The 15,543-nt window shown below is 37.5% G+C and overlaps 1 protein-coding gene across 1 annotated transcript in view; it reads right to left on the reverse strand.

The window, feature by feature from the left end:
- The window catches only part of JMY (junction mediating and regulatory protein, p53 cofactor), a 66,539-nt gene that overhangs the window by 19,621 nt on the left and 31,375 nt on the right, over positions 1-15,543 (reverse strand). The window contains exons 4-7 of the mRNA XM_005427274.3: positions 12,504-12,654; positions 10,519-10,688; positions 4,991-5,156; positions 1,504-1,691 (exon numbers count right to left, since the gene is read on the reverse strand). Coding sequence (XP_005427331.2) covers positions 1,504-1,691; positions 4,991-5,156; positions 10,519-10,688; positions 12,504-12,654 — 675 coding nt within the window. The remainder of the gene's footprint in view (positions 1-1,503; positions 1,692-4,990; positions 5,157-10,518; positions 10,689-12,503; positions 12,655-15,543) is intronic.

Genomic DNA, 15,543 nt, shown 5'->3' on the forward strand with positions numbered 1-15,543 from the left:
GCTCTGAGAGCAATGTGATGCCCAAGTTCCACACAGAGACATTACCTCAGGTCCTGAAAGCAGCATAGCTACAGCTATCCCAGCACAATGTTGACAAGATGTAAGTGTACCACTCCTGCATGCAGATGCAGAAAAGCACCACTACCACACACAGCTCTGCATCTTGTCAAGTGCATAACCAGGCATGCTGATACTCCTGCTACAGCCAAAACCAACTCCTTCAGCTTAAAAAGGTATTCTATCATAGCACAACACTGAAAGAAATGAGCCACTGAAGGTGACTAGTTCATTATACAGATATATGGCAAGCTAAAAAATCTCTACTCCTACTTCAGGGTTTCTTCTTGATCTGTGAACTTCAATAAGTTAAGCAAAAAACAGCAAAAAGGCTATCACTTTTAAACAGGTTTGTCTACTTTGTAAGGTGCCAGCAATGTCTTTTCGTACCCAGGAGAAAATATCTTATTATACTATAGCCTGTGTAAGTTAGCATAACACGACAGGTAAATTCTCTTAAAATACTAGCAATGTTCCTGATACCTTTTCTCTTTACAAACTCACGTAAAACAAACACAATGACAAAGCAAGCTACTTCACATAATTGGCTAACAGGAGACCTCTCTTCTAATACTTCATTTGCAGTCTTCTCCATATTGGGTTAACTAGAAACCAGGCAGTGGTTGACAAAATACAAAAAATAGAATACATAAAATATATCAACAGCTTTTCATTTGCTCTGTTATGCTTCAGATTTAGATACAGAAATAGATATATTAGTTATGAAGGGAAGGCAAAACCTGAAGGGTTTACTGTCAATCTGCTAGAACTCTTTATATGAAGGGGTCATTTTCACATAAAGGGTATGACTGCAACCACACAACCAAACCAACCAATCACTCTAATCCAGAATGAGGCCTGTCAACTGACATTTCTGCATAGTTTTACAGCACATAGTATGGGGTGGAACTGATTTTCTAACAATTATTACAATGGTCTCCCAAAACTTTGACCTAAATAGCACACCCAGAATTACAAATAAAGAATACAGAGTGCATTTCATATAGATCTGCCAAACACAGAGTATCAACAACACATGACATAAGTTTAAAAGGATGGTAAGAGAATGAAAATAGAACTCACTAGTGAGAAATATGCTTGAAAGTTCTTTTTGGCAAACATATACAAAACTATGCCCATACTTTTACTGCCCATAAAAATATTCATTCTAGCATGAAAGTATTCTGATTATTTAATAGAAATAAGTTTATTTGTTGACTTCAAAGTAATTGAAGGTTCCTTTACAGCTACAAGAAAGGTAAACAGAATCTTTAATGTATCAATATAATAATACATGCTATTTTATTTTGTATTCTGCAAAACAGCTTTTAGCAAACAATGAATGTAATCCACAAGAATTCTGGAAAATTTGTATCTGCAAGGAAACCTTTTGAAGTTTGATTAAACTTGCTAATTATGTCCAAAAAACAAGCAATTAAACAGTACCTTCTTATTTCTGAGGTATGCTTTCTTGGCTGAAATACGCCCACGCCTTGCTTCCAGCTGGCGGATTTTTTGTTGTAACTTTTGCAGCTCCTCTTTTTGCAAGTGTACAGATGTTGCCATATCTTCTTTTTCAAGCATGGCTTCCATACTTTCGTAAGTGTCATAATACACCACCTCATCTCTCTTCTCTGTTTTAAAGATGTCAGCAATAAAAAAAAAATCAAATCAATGGTTTGCATTTGATTAACATTTTGTTTTCCTCAACAACAACCCTCCCACTGACTTGCAAGATATGATGCAGAAGAATGCCACAGCCCTTTCAGAGGACTACAACCAAAAATCAATAGGTCAGAGGAAAAACATTACACAGCAAGGCACTGTGCAGCTTTAAGGTCTTTATGAGGAACAGAAATCAATACCAGTGAAGATCAGCCTGCTATTCAGGCAAGCTCAGAGTATTAAAACACAAATGCAATTTTAAACATACAGCTATAACGTGTAGCCAAATTTGAACACAATGCCCATGCATGTCTTTGGGTCTCTCAAGGGACCCAAGGTGTGTAGCAATTTTCTCTGGTCTTCACCATGAAGTTCAGGATAGACAAGACTATCTGAAGTCCTCGGTATGAGATTCTTCTGTTACAACCAACTCGTAATTTCATGTAAGGTACTCAGACAACAGGACACCAAAAATCCTCTCACAGGTTTTTGATGTCCCAGTCACTGCTCCTGGGCGGGAGGGAGAGCAACTTCAAGGCAATCCTTCAAAGCATTATAGGCCTGAAAAGGAGGTAATTACTAATAGTTTTATGAACACATGATTTTTAGCTTCCTGAGTGAAGCATTTGGAATAACACCGAGTTCATCTTTAAATGCTGCCTTCTGTTCTCTTGCCAAGAAGGAAAGTGTGGTGATTATAAATCCTTGAAGATGTTGGGATGAAGAAGCAGTGAAGACCTCTTGTTCTTATTCCACTGGCATACAAAGTAGGATATATTCGTCATACAGAAAGAAGGAAATGCATTACTGCTGTCTGAAACAGGCAGATGCAGCTGGCATGTCTGTCAAGTGTCTATTCCACAGCAACATCAAACTTTCTTTTTTTGAATTTTTCAACTACTTTCAAAGGACTGTAATTTCTCCTACTTCAGCTACTTGATTATTTAGGGACAGGCACAGGATTTTCCTCAGTACACAGTCCATTTTAAAAGCTGTTGTCATGAAGTTGTCACTTCATGTAATTTGTGTGTACAGTCTCTGCTGCAACCAGAATTCCAACTGCCATGCTGATTTCAGCTCAGCAGAAGCCATGGCAGGACCAGACAATAAAGCACAACAAGATATTCACCTTAAAAGGAAAGTTAATAAAATATACCAAACAGTCCCTTTACTTCAGCACTCAGTTTAAAAAATAAAAACCCTGTAAAGCTTCACCAATATGTAACTGTCATGTCACTGGAACTCCCTTTGAGATACCACTGAGTAAGAAGACGACTCATGGCTGACAATTATATTTCACCATGCAGTTATAAAATGGGAGAATTTACACCTGAATTTTGCTTCACAAGACTTTAACGCAAAGTTAAAACCAGAAATATAGAAGTTCACTCATCACAAAACCATTTTGACAAGAATGTACTCACACTTCATACAAATAAGATAAATTGTAAATTCTACCTAATAAAGTCATGCTTTTTCAATTTCAATGCAGGTATTTGCTTAATGACTAGTGCTGCTCACAATATGACAATCTATGATCACTCAATCCTTTCAGATCCTTTGCTGAATTTGCAAAGATGTTCCTCCAAGTCACAGCCAACTGCAGTCAATTCAAACCATGCTCTCAAAACATTAGTTGAGAATTCTCTGAACTATCTCTGCAGAACCACTACAGTCAGACTAGAGAGAAGCAACAGCATCTACTCAGCTTACACACATGAATTTCAAATAATACAGATGTGCAAAATCAAAGTCTCTTACTTTACTATCAGCACACTTCAAAAAGAAAGTTTAACAGACCATGCTTTTCTTTTGACATCATAGGAAACAACACATATTAAAAGACCATTAAATGTTTTAGATGCTTGAATTCAGATTTGGTATTGAATAGCCTCAAACGTATGTAGTCACTCGCATATCACATTATTTTTCACATTAATTGTTCTATCCACCTGAGAAGGTAATTTCATGTGTTGAACACTTCCCAGACATTTAGGAACTGTATTTTTCATCTTCTGTCCTATGGGATAGTTTTGGATTTATTAATAAGCAGTATCTTACAAATTTAAAATAGCAAAGGAAGCAGAATGGTGAACTGTTTTGCTGCCATGAGGGAAGGAACAGGGTGACGGTTTAGGTGTCTGAGGGTTTTATTTTGGATTAGGTGGTGGGTTGAGGGCTTTTCTAAGATTTCTGGAGAAAACATGAATGACAAATTATATTGCCCTGTGACATTTTTACAGCTTAGTCTCTGACAGCCCAGACGTTTTACTATCACTACACCAAAGACAAAGGATTTTGATACACGTCTCCTCTATCTCCTGTTCAGGGGATTTCTTTCAGTTCATAAGTGAGCAGATGTCTTCAGTACCAAAACTACATGTCTGATTTCCCAGTCCAAAATCTATCTACCCCAAAAGCACTAACTAATTCTCTACCCAGTCAAAGCTGCCATATTTCTGTAACCTATTTACAAAGTTTCCAACCCTTATGTTCCAAGCATAGTTATAGTTGTTTCCATCAGAAGCCATAAAGGTGGAGATTAATGTTACAGTGAGACAAATCTGTGATACCTTTGTTTTCTCCTTTTCCAGTGGCAACTCAAAATACAATCCAGCTTCAAACTTCTCTTAGGAGAATTTTCTATCCACAGCAAATTTTTTATTCAACCCCTACACTCTAAGAACAGTAAAACAAAGCTTGCTTAAATACAAACATTAAAGATAGAAAGGTCTAAAGGACAGAACTGGATTGAAAAATGCTGAATGATTTACATGTACTGTTTCCACAGTTTCTAAGCACACGAAATGTAGTAGGATAGTTCTGGAAGCATAAGGTTTTCATTGCTGCTCTGAATCTGAGATAACAATATGAGCTTCAAGCGTAGCAAATGGAATCCCATTTGCAGATATAGCTTTTGAAAGCCAATCACTTTCAAGAAATGAGTAATATCAATGAGTATTGCGTATTTTCAGACAAGTCCAGTAATTAAGGCATCTCCTCCTCCCTGATCTTAGTTCTTCAAAACATACATAGTTTGCATATCTTATATGCAAATTTCCAAATACAGGCAAAGAGAACCATACCAGACCTTCTTTATGTGTATGTATATGCCTTATAAACAGGTGTAAATTATAATTTAACAGTACTTTTGCAGCTCTTCACATGGCAAAGAATCTGTTCTCATTTCATTCCCACAGGCTTCCTGGGACTCCTAGGAAGAAAATTATCTTTCACAGATTTGTATTAATTGAAATAAATGAAGCACCTGACATCAATCTTCTGATGCTTTCAAGCTGTGCTGTCAGTAGCAGCTCTTCACATTTCAAGATCTCAAACTGCACTTCATATAACTGAAGCTGTAGATCATAGTAATCAGCTTCTAAGTGGTCCAAATGGGCTAATGCTTCTGTACCACCTTTCAGGCTCTGCATCTAAATAAAAAGAGAAAACAACAAACAAACAAAAACCATACAACTCCAGGATAATTATGAGAACAAAACCACAAATTTTATGATAATCTCTAGATACTGTCCGGTACAGTAAATACAACATGTTAAAATTGAATAGATCAAGTCCCTAAGATATGTCCTGATCAGACACACACTTTAGGATGCCTTTAACAACTGACTTTTTTTCTACGTGGCAATGAAATAAATCCATTGAATTATATTTTGCAACTGCAATTTGCAAATTTTCTATTTGCATTGAATTACACTTTGCAACTGTCAAGTGTCAAGTCATACAGTGCGTAGTGTGAAACATTCCTCACACTCTTTTACTCTACCACTTGATTCTCTGAAGGTACATAATTAAATTAGAATTCTCGTATCTTCAATCCCAAGTCTAGAAGTAGGCATCTAGAAAGCTACAGTTTAAAACCGTAAAAGGAGAAATGTGAAAGGAGGAAACCTGTAAAAGGAGGAAAAAATGTGAAAGGATGTGCAAACAGGGATAAATACATGCACTGCTCATCCTGTAATGACAATTTAGTTGTTCTGTTTTTTCTGGAGTCCTTCACAGGAGAAAATACGCAGATTAAAATACTTATATATATTTCAGTACTCATTTGTATTATATGTTTGAATAGAAAAGTAACACACAACCAAAGTGAACTGCAACCATTCTCTTTCATTCAGTCAAACAAGATTTATCTGTTCAATACAGTCAGCCATTCAGATCTTATTTAAGAAATACCAGCATGTAAGGGAATCTTATGTGCTGAGGCTGGAGGGAATTCACACACTTCAACAACCTGCATGCAGAAGAGTTAAGGGACACATCCAAATTCTTTACCTGCTCAAATTACGTATACATGGTAATTTCTCTCAGATACTGGATGAAAGTAATGGTAAATTTTAATGGAGATTTGTGATCTGTCTACCTCATTATTCAGAAGAAATGTCCAATTTCATATTATAGACAGTCAGTCAATAAAGAGGGATGTCTACCAAGCAAAAATACCCAACCTCTTTAGCGATACATTTAATAAAATATTTGCTAGCATGTTCTGTACATTATGGTGTTATCTTCAAGTGTAAAACTGAGTCTGTAACGAACAGCTACAAATGGGTTCCTTGGGTATTTAAATATAACTGTAGTAAACTAGAAAGGTATCTGTACTGAATTAAACCAATGATCCATTTTAGTCAATATCCTGTTTTGGGAAAATATTGCAAAAATCCAGGACAGTGAAACAAAACAGGCAGTGCAGTGATATCTTCCCAAAAGGATTCACCAGCCTCTAGCACAGCCTGTAGCACAACTTAAACCACACTGCTGTCTCTTATCTGAAACAGACTTACTAGACTTAATAAATACGTTTGTCCTATCCCTTTTGGTTTTTTTAACGTGTAAGCTTTAGCACCTGCACCATTATCCATTGATAGGGATTTCACAGTACAATTTAACGCAAATAGTTCTGTGTACTACACTTAATTCCATATAAGACTGCTAGACAGAAGATCAGCTGATCAATTCTTGCAACTTCTAATTTAAGTTTCTTCTGCTATATTTTGTACTCCTGTATGCATTTTTGTATATCAACTATTAGTCTGAAAACTCCAGTAAGTCCTTCAGTGAACACAGAAACCTTACAATCATTAATGTATCATGCATATGCTAGAGTCCTCTGCTACACAAAAATGTCTTGTTATGCCATTTTATCACTTTGCATCCATATTAAGTTACTAATTTGACCTGAACAGTAAATGACATACTGATTGCATAACTGGAGCGACCTACAGGGTACTTTTCAAGACAAAAGGACTGATTCTCTTGAACTCTCCAATTTTCCATATAAGATGGATAATGTTTATTGTTCAGGCACGATATTAGCATTTTTCCAGGAATTTGACATTTTTCAAGGATTTCCTCGCTGTCAAAAGGCAAAACTTTGGTGGGTTTTGAGGTAAGGAAAGTCACTGTGGGAAATGTCTGGTTTTTTTAAAATTAAGGTAGTGTCAAATGTGACCACACCTAAGAACTTCCCTTTCTCCACGAACCGTGAAAATTACTCACACCTTCATAATTTTTTTCTTAAAAACAGATGTTCCAAAATTTAAATACTCAATATATAGAAAAACTGAATAAAGACATAAAGAGACACACAGACCATCTCCAAAAGCATCAGCTCACCAAGTTACAGCAGCTGAGTACTTCACCCAGTTGCACTAGTATCTGCCTGATAAAGGACCTTAGCATCTGACAGCTGTACCCTTTGCCCTACAAAGAGCATACACTACAGATGCTGTTAGTTACCTGCTCTGTTTTAGGGGTACCCCACCACTTTATTCAGCTTTCAGGTGCAAAAGAAATGGGAAATTAGTACTGCTGTATGATTCATGGGCAGATATCCTAGCTACATAATAGCTCCCCATGAAAAGTAAAACAAAGACCTTGAATTTCAACAATTTATGTTAAAACTTCATGTAAAATACTCAATGTGTGATAATTCAAAACCATATAATCACTTTTGGACATATTTCAGTACATGCTGTTAAAAATTTCTCTTCTTAATTGAGAGCAATTCTTATGAGTTTTTACCTAATCTGTACTACTAATTTTCTGCATCCTTGGTAGCTCTCACACTGATCAACATAGTGAAAGAAACACAAAGCAATTTAACATGAGAACAGTAGGGGAAGCATTCTGCAGTTGTGCTGGTTTTGGCTGGACTACAGCAAATTTTCTTCTCAGTGTCTGTCTCAGTGCTGTGTTTTGGGTTTGTGCTGAACACAGGGTTGATAATACACAGATGTTTTTGTTACTGCAGAGTAGGGCTTGCACAGAGCCAAGGCCTTTTCTGCTTTTTGTATGGTCACTCTAGCAGGAAAGATGGAAGTGCACTGGAGGTTGGGAAGAGACACAACCAGAACAGGTGACCCCAGCTGATCAAAGGGATATTCCAGACCATGTGACATCACGCCCAGTATACAAAGCAGGGGGAAGAAAGAGGAAGGGAGGGACGTTTGGAGTTAGTGGAGCTTCATATTCCCAAGTCACAGTTACCTGTGATGGGGCCCTGAACTCCTGGAGGTGGCTGAACACTTGTCTGCCCATGGGAAGACATGAATCCTTGTTTTGCTTTGCTCACATGTTTGGCTTTGGCTTTCCCTATTAAACTGTCTTTATCTCAATGAGTTTTCTAGCTTTCAACCCTTCTGATCCCACTTGTGAGGGAGCAAGTGAGCAGCCACATTGATGGCTCTTGGTTGCTGGCTGGGGTTAAAACACCACAGTGGTGGAACAAAAAACTTAAACTGGGGAGATCCAAGTTCAATTTCCTGTAATGCCACAACTTTCTGCACTAATGAAAGAAAATAATCTCTACAGTATTTGTTGCTGCATTTGTACCAATCAGAGAGTGGTTGCCCTCACTGAATCATAGAGTGGCTTGAGTTGGAAGGAATTTGAAATTTCATCAAGTCCCAATCCCTCCACCACAGGCAGGGACACCTTTTACTAGACCAGGCTGCTCATAGCTCCATCCAACCTGGCCTTGAACACTTCTCAAGATGTTGATCCACAACATCTCTGGGCAATCTGTTCCAATGTTGCTCCCTCAAAGTTCAAAGAATTTCTTCCAAAAGTATTTCATCCACCTTCAGTTTAAAGTTATTTCCCCTTCTCTTACTACAATATGACCTTGCAAAAAATTTCTTTTCCAAGACTGTATGTTCAAAAATCCATAGACATTCTGTTGAACACAAACACTTTCCTCAAGTGAAGTCATATCACATTTTTACTCTGAATTGTCATTTTTCTCAGCTAAAATCCAAATGTATTAATTTCTTGAGCATTTTAGTATCTTCAAACAAATATCCTGTTTTTATCTTCTAGAATATAGTAGCTAAATTATTTGCCAGGAGGTATTTCAGTTCTACAAACATTATCTTTATAAGACTGCCACCATTCTTTGGCAAGATGGGATTCCCAGTCAAGTTTCTCACATTCAACTCTTTATACTTAAACTTTTTACATTCTCAGAATACACGATGTGTATCAGAGCAGAAGCTGGTTAGCGCTATCTCCCTATCACTATACTCAGACCCAGAGCTCTCTATACCTTGTAATACACCATCCCAAAGCACTATGGCCATTAGATATTCCTTATTTCTCTGTCCCCAAAAGCCCCAAACTCATAGCTCATTTTCATCCTGATGTATACTACAAGGAATCCTTCCTTTTCCTGTGCAGCCCCTAATACTTGAGCATGTCAGACCAAACACTCACTCATTTACCAGACTGAGATCCCATTCAACAAAAATGCACAGGTCTCAACAAGGAAAAAAATAAAATATGCCACAGAAAGAAGATGCATGGTTACTCTAAGTGAAAATATTCAATATATTTCCAATTAGTTGTGCTGGATTGTCTCATCAACTCTTGACTAAGGATGACAACAGCCTGATAAACTCAGGTTTTCAGACAACTCTTGGATTTCCAAATCTAAAGAGCACTGAAATGCAGTAAACCTATTTTTGTGCTCTGGGTCTTGCATGTACTCTCTCTTCCCTGCAGATCAAGCTGTCTTCTACAGAAGCTCCCAAAATAGACACATAGTCTATCAGCCTTACAAACCTACCAGCCTTTGCAGTGCTAAAGTCGTGAGCTCTCTGGATAACCTTTTCATAACAACACCATCAGTTTAGTCAAATTTTGCTGAAACATTTGAAAAGTTCTCCTAAAACAATCATCTAATTGCTAGAACACATATTAACATTAGTATGACAGAAAATTCTTTGCATCAAACATCCATATGGTAGCAAAGTTTAAAAGAGAATTTGGAACACGGTTACTTTTGAGATGTCATAAAATCCAATAGATGTGGATTTTTTTCCTGCTAAGGCATTTAAGCACAGTTTCATGCATGAACTCTTTCCTCAGGAAGACCGTAACTAGCACAGTCCCCTCTGGAAGACTGCCTTAGTAATTAAGGTAAGCAGAGGAAGAGTGCAACACAACCATCCAGCTACCCATATATTTACTAATGGTCAGATACCTTCCATCTGGAATGTCAGAGCTACTCTGAAAAAGTGGTCATGCCTCAGAGCTAAACTGCAGAGATTACACAGCAGCCAATTTCTGTCCTATCCTTTCTCTTCATTTTACTCATCCCAGTGGATGGCTGTAAACATTAACAGCAAAAACTGTCTTTCTGGTTGACTAACCAGGAAAAGGTGAGCAGAAAACACACATAAGTGGCACAAAACTCACCACACCTACATTGCAACATCAGTTGTCTAACATCGCTTCTTTCTGTGTCATTTTCTACTTGCTGGCATGAAAACTTACCTCCTCTTTCAGCGCATGCTTCTTCTGCTCCAAACAGATTTCTTTAGCACGCATCAACTGCAAAGTCTCCTTAGAAACTGCATATTGAAGCTTTTCCATACGTTCCACTGCTGCTGCCCATGCTGCCTTACCAAATTTTTTCTGGTCTGCTCGCATTCGATCATACACAGCTATAGAAGGAAAAGAAGAGGCAGGCATCTTACTAGCCTACTCTTCAAACACTAGTGATCCTGCTGCAAAGAAAATGCACACATTTGTACTTAATAAAAATCTCATTAATACAACTATTTGGTCTTGAACTGGATCCCAAATTTTCCCCACTTCTGTAACCACCAATTATCAGCTACTAAAGTCTCCAGCTTACCTTAATAACATTTATAGTACAGTCATAAACTAAAGTAAATCTGAAGAGTGAAAAAAATACTACTTAAAACAAAGATTTCAGCTTAACTTCAAGTGCAATTCTGTAAGATCACTGCATGAAATTAAAACAACATCTATCTTTTAACGCAAAATGCAGAAGTCCCTTGCCTGATTCAGATTCACTGTTCTTGGGCCCCAGATAACATCTAGGCAGACACACACAAGATTTTCACCACTGTTAATATACAGGTCATGTGATACTGTACTTAGCATTGCAAAGCAAAAGCCACAGAAGTAATGGAATCAAAGGGGTGGCATTAAGTCACCACATGCTATTACATGCTGTTCTTAGGTAATAAGAAGCACCTTTATGTTTTCATGTGTTTTTCCTCTGCTGTCTGTTAATAGTTGGGTATGTAAGACTACCCTGCAATCAGCAGGAGGCCAAGAAAAACCCCAAACATAAAAACCAGGTAAGTAACCTGCATTTTAAAGATCTACACTGTAATCAGCCTTCAGTCATGTCACTTTCCACTGGTTTTGCCAGATCCTGACTGCTGTACATAAAAAATCATGTGAACATAAACAACAAGTAAATATTTACAAATATGCATTATCAACTAGTAGTGTATCTTACTGGCTGCCTATGTCATACTAGAAAAGAAGCAAAGCTGGTTAGTACATTTAGAATTTCCTCTAATTAAATTTATTCCAACCAGCTTTAACCTATTAAGTCATCCAGTCAGAGTAAGGTGAAATTTCACATTAACTTGGGTGGTCACTGAACAGAGTAAAATTGCAGCGCCTGCATCTCTTGAGTCAGATGTAGCAGTCATGTACAGAGATGACAAGAGACCTACCAGTCAAAAAAGGATTTCTCCTGTGGATCTTGCACAATCACTATCACCAAGGCAAAGAAAGAAACAGGGACCTGCAGTTAGGCAGGGGAGGACACCAGGACAAACTTTGTCAGTGAACTAGAAAAAGGTCTGTTTGCCCTATTAAACTGGTTATTTAAGTTAAAATGGTACAAGGATGAGAGCACGGGTGTACATACCAAGTCATCTGACCTCACTTTACTGTACCACTTTTTAGTAAAACCATCACATTCTTCAAACACAGAAAAGCTAAGGTTATATCCATGAAGGCTTCTGAACAAAACAGCAGCTTTCATTAAGCAGCTAAACTGAGCTGTTGCTTAATGCTTAGTTATGAAAAAAAACACTGAAAGGCAAGGAAGACTAGAAAAGGAAGTCAACTGAAAGACAATTAACATTTACCATGAGGGTCTGCCACATCCAGTACAGAAAACAGAATCCACCAGGGACTCTATGCTCCTAAATCCTTTGCAAATACAGAGTACCACTAATACAATTACATTGAGAAAGTGGCTGTAAAACTTCTACTTAAAATTTCTATTCTGTTCACAGCTGATGATGTTCTGAAAAGGTTTACAAGTGAAAGATTCAAATAGACACAGAAGAAAAAACAAATAGGAATGATAACTGCATTTTCCTCATGAAGGATTGATGAAAAAAATAACTCACGGAAGAACGCAGACATAGTAAACATTAAATAATTTAATTTTTTATGTGATGGATATGATGACAGGAAATAACTACCTTTTTGTGTTTTAGCTGTTATTTCAAAATATTTAACTGTAAGATCTTGAATAGAAAGCACAGCCATGTGAGCTTTTTTCTGCCAATCAGCATCTTCTTTTTGCAGACTCTCAATTCTTCTGGGGCCCAGGTAGTCATTCTCTATTGAGATCTGAAAATAAATCAGCCCATAATTAAAAATACAATTAATTGCAGCTATTCTGCCAACAGCAAACAGTTTCAGGGCTAAGAAAGAAAATGCAACGAAACGGAGATACAACTACCACCCACAGTTTCTACTCAACAGGAAAAAACTCTTTGGAAGCACTCCTTCCTCTTGAAAAAGTACATCCATCTTTCATAATTATTGTTCTTACTGGACACATAAAACCCACATATATAAGCTTGATTTGTCAGTATCTTTTTATTATGTATCTTTTTACCTGCAGATTACATGCTTCATCCAGGCTCTCTTCCAGCCTGGACTATTTCATTCTGAAGTAAATAAATGCTCTTTGATCAGAATGAAGCTGGCAATCATGGTAGTGCTAAGTGAGGATCAACATTTTAGAAGTTTTTCTTTGTCACAGATGACTTAAAAAAGTATATTTTCCTAGTGCCTGGGAACTCAAATATCCTTTCATTGCCAAGATCAGGGCAATTTTATTCTGAGGTTCCAACTATCTGAAGCCAATAAAAGACTTAGAGTTTGTTTTACAATTAATAAATACATAGCTTTCTCTCCCAAACCTGAGAATTTCTACACACCACTCACACTACAACAACAGACTAAAAATTTAAGCTGCTCATGCAATACCAAAGTATTAATTATTAATATTTTCCATATCTATCAGTCAAGAAGACACCTTAAGAGTACAGGCAAAACTGAACAAAGCCAAAAGTGCTCATAACTTTGTATATCCCTGAATATTTCAACCTGAAGTTCTAGTGCCTCCAGTATTAATCTTGATTTCACAGAGCTTCAATTTGGTCTAAATAGCCATTCCACTCAAATTGCAAGTGAAAGGTTTTTAAGTGACTGTTCAGGACCTACTTCTGCATACCCACTTGTCTCTGTCTCTCAGACGGATTATTTTCACAAGTAAAACCAAATAGATGCCTTCTAAATACTTGTTCATTTCTTGAAAAACACTTAGACATTAATAAGGTATTTGAATCTACTTTTTTTTATTTCCAAAACTCTCAGAAAGGCAACAGATGAAGCATAATGTGGACAAGTGTTAAGTGAATAAAACTTACTCGATACATTGTAACATGTCATTCTATGGAGCAGGTATGCGCCATGTTTCACACAGGCAATACTTATGAGTGGACAAACAGGTTTCCAAATAAATATTGAAGTGTGGACATATATATATACACACACACACACACACACACATCAGTGAATTACTCACTGGTGAAATTAATGCTTTCCATTTACACAGAACTCTGAAACAGCTAATTCATTTGTGAAACTGGATAAAAAGCAACACAGTTAAAAGTCATCCTTTTCTGCTCCTCGGTAGAGATGAGGTAACTTGACACTGAATAGACAAAGGATCACTGATAATGTGAGTAACGTTCTTATTAGGCATGAGTTCTAGGAGCGTAAGCCTCAAAATAACATTTTTTCATAAAGTTTTGTCTGCCAAATATTACTCACACATGGTGGAACCTAAAGAGTTTTATGATTGCATAATATAATTGTATCTTTGTTCTCTAGAGCAAGTATTTACAAATAACAAAAAAGGGAAGCATCTTTTCATTATCCACAATCCCAAGTATGTCATCCATATATCACAGTTAGCACTAAAGGTACTCATAAAGCAACACAGAGAAAACGCAAGAAGTCAAGCTTTAATCAACTGCATGAAGAAGAACAGATCAACAACTTGCCTTCAGGCTGCAGGAACAGTGGCACACTTAATAGAAGTGTGAAAGGAGCCCCAGAAAGATAAAATGGATAGAAACTTTTCCCTAATGTTGCTTGATCTTCCTTCATGCTTGCCCACATCTACACATCTAGCCAGATAGTCAAACTCTTAGAACATGGTTCTTAAATATCTTGCAGTACAATCAAAAAAATCAAAGGTACAGCTAATGTTCATGTTTGGACTTTGCATTCTACAGCTTGGATAAGGGACACACACACAGAGTGTTAACTTTCTGGCTCTGAAGACACGAAATAATGGAGGATGGATGTGCTGGTTTTGGCTGGATTAATATTCTTCGTATTAGCTGGTAGGGGCTCTGTTTTGGAATTGTGCTGCAAACAGTCTTAGTAATACAGGGATATTTTAGCTACTGCTAAGCAGCGCTGACACAGAGCCAGGCCTTTTCTGCTTCTCATCCCACTCCACTAGTGAGGAGACTGGGAGTTCCTCCCAGTAGGAAAGGGAAACAAGTGGGAAAGCTGACCCCAGCTGACCAACAGAGACATTCTACACCATAGAGCACTGTGCACAGCAATAAAGCTGAGGGAAGCAGGCAATGTTCAGAGGGATGAGTGTTTGTCTTTCTAAGTCACTGTTACCCTGCACTCTTGGAGACAGCTGAACACTTGCCTGCCCATAGGAATCAGTGAATGAACTCCCTGTTTTGCTTTTTTCATGCACATAGCTTTTGCTTTGCATATTGACCTGTCTTTATCTCAACTCACGAGTCTTCTCAGTTTTACTCTTCCTATTCTCTTCCCACCACCACTGAGCTAGAGTGAGCAAGCAGCCGTATGGGGTTTAGTTGATGGTCACAGTTCAACTATGACAAAGAATGAGGCTCTCACTATTACAAAGGCAGTGTCCAATCTAAAGGTGAAGACAGAATCTAAGTACGAGTGGAGAACTGTCTTTGACAGGTGAAATATCCCACATGCTTTCTTAATAAAGCTGAATGGCTAGAAGCTAAGGATGAACCTTAAACTGAAAAGCTTGCTCCCTTCACTTCTGAAGCTGTTGGACCAGAGTACCACAACTACAACCTCTCCACAGCTATGACAGCCTGAGAGAACTGAGGTTCAAGGTGACAAATTCCAAATGAGAAAGTTCAAGAGCAAGCTTCT

This window comes from Geospiza fortis, unplaced genomic scaffold (genome assembly GCF_000277835.1).
Source record: "Geospiza fortis unplaced genomic scaffold, GeoFor_1.0 scaffold201, whole genome shotgun sequence".
NCBI classification, from domain to species: domain Eukaryota; kingdom Metazoa; phylum Chordata; class Aves; order Passeriformes; family Thraupidae; genus Geospiza; species Geospiza fortis.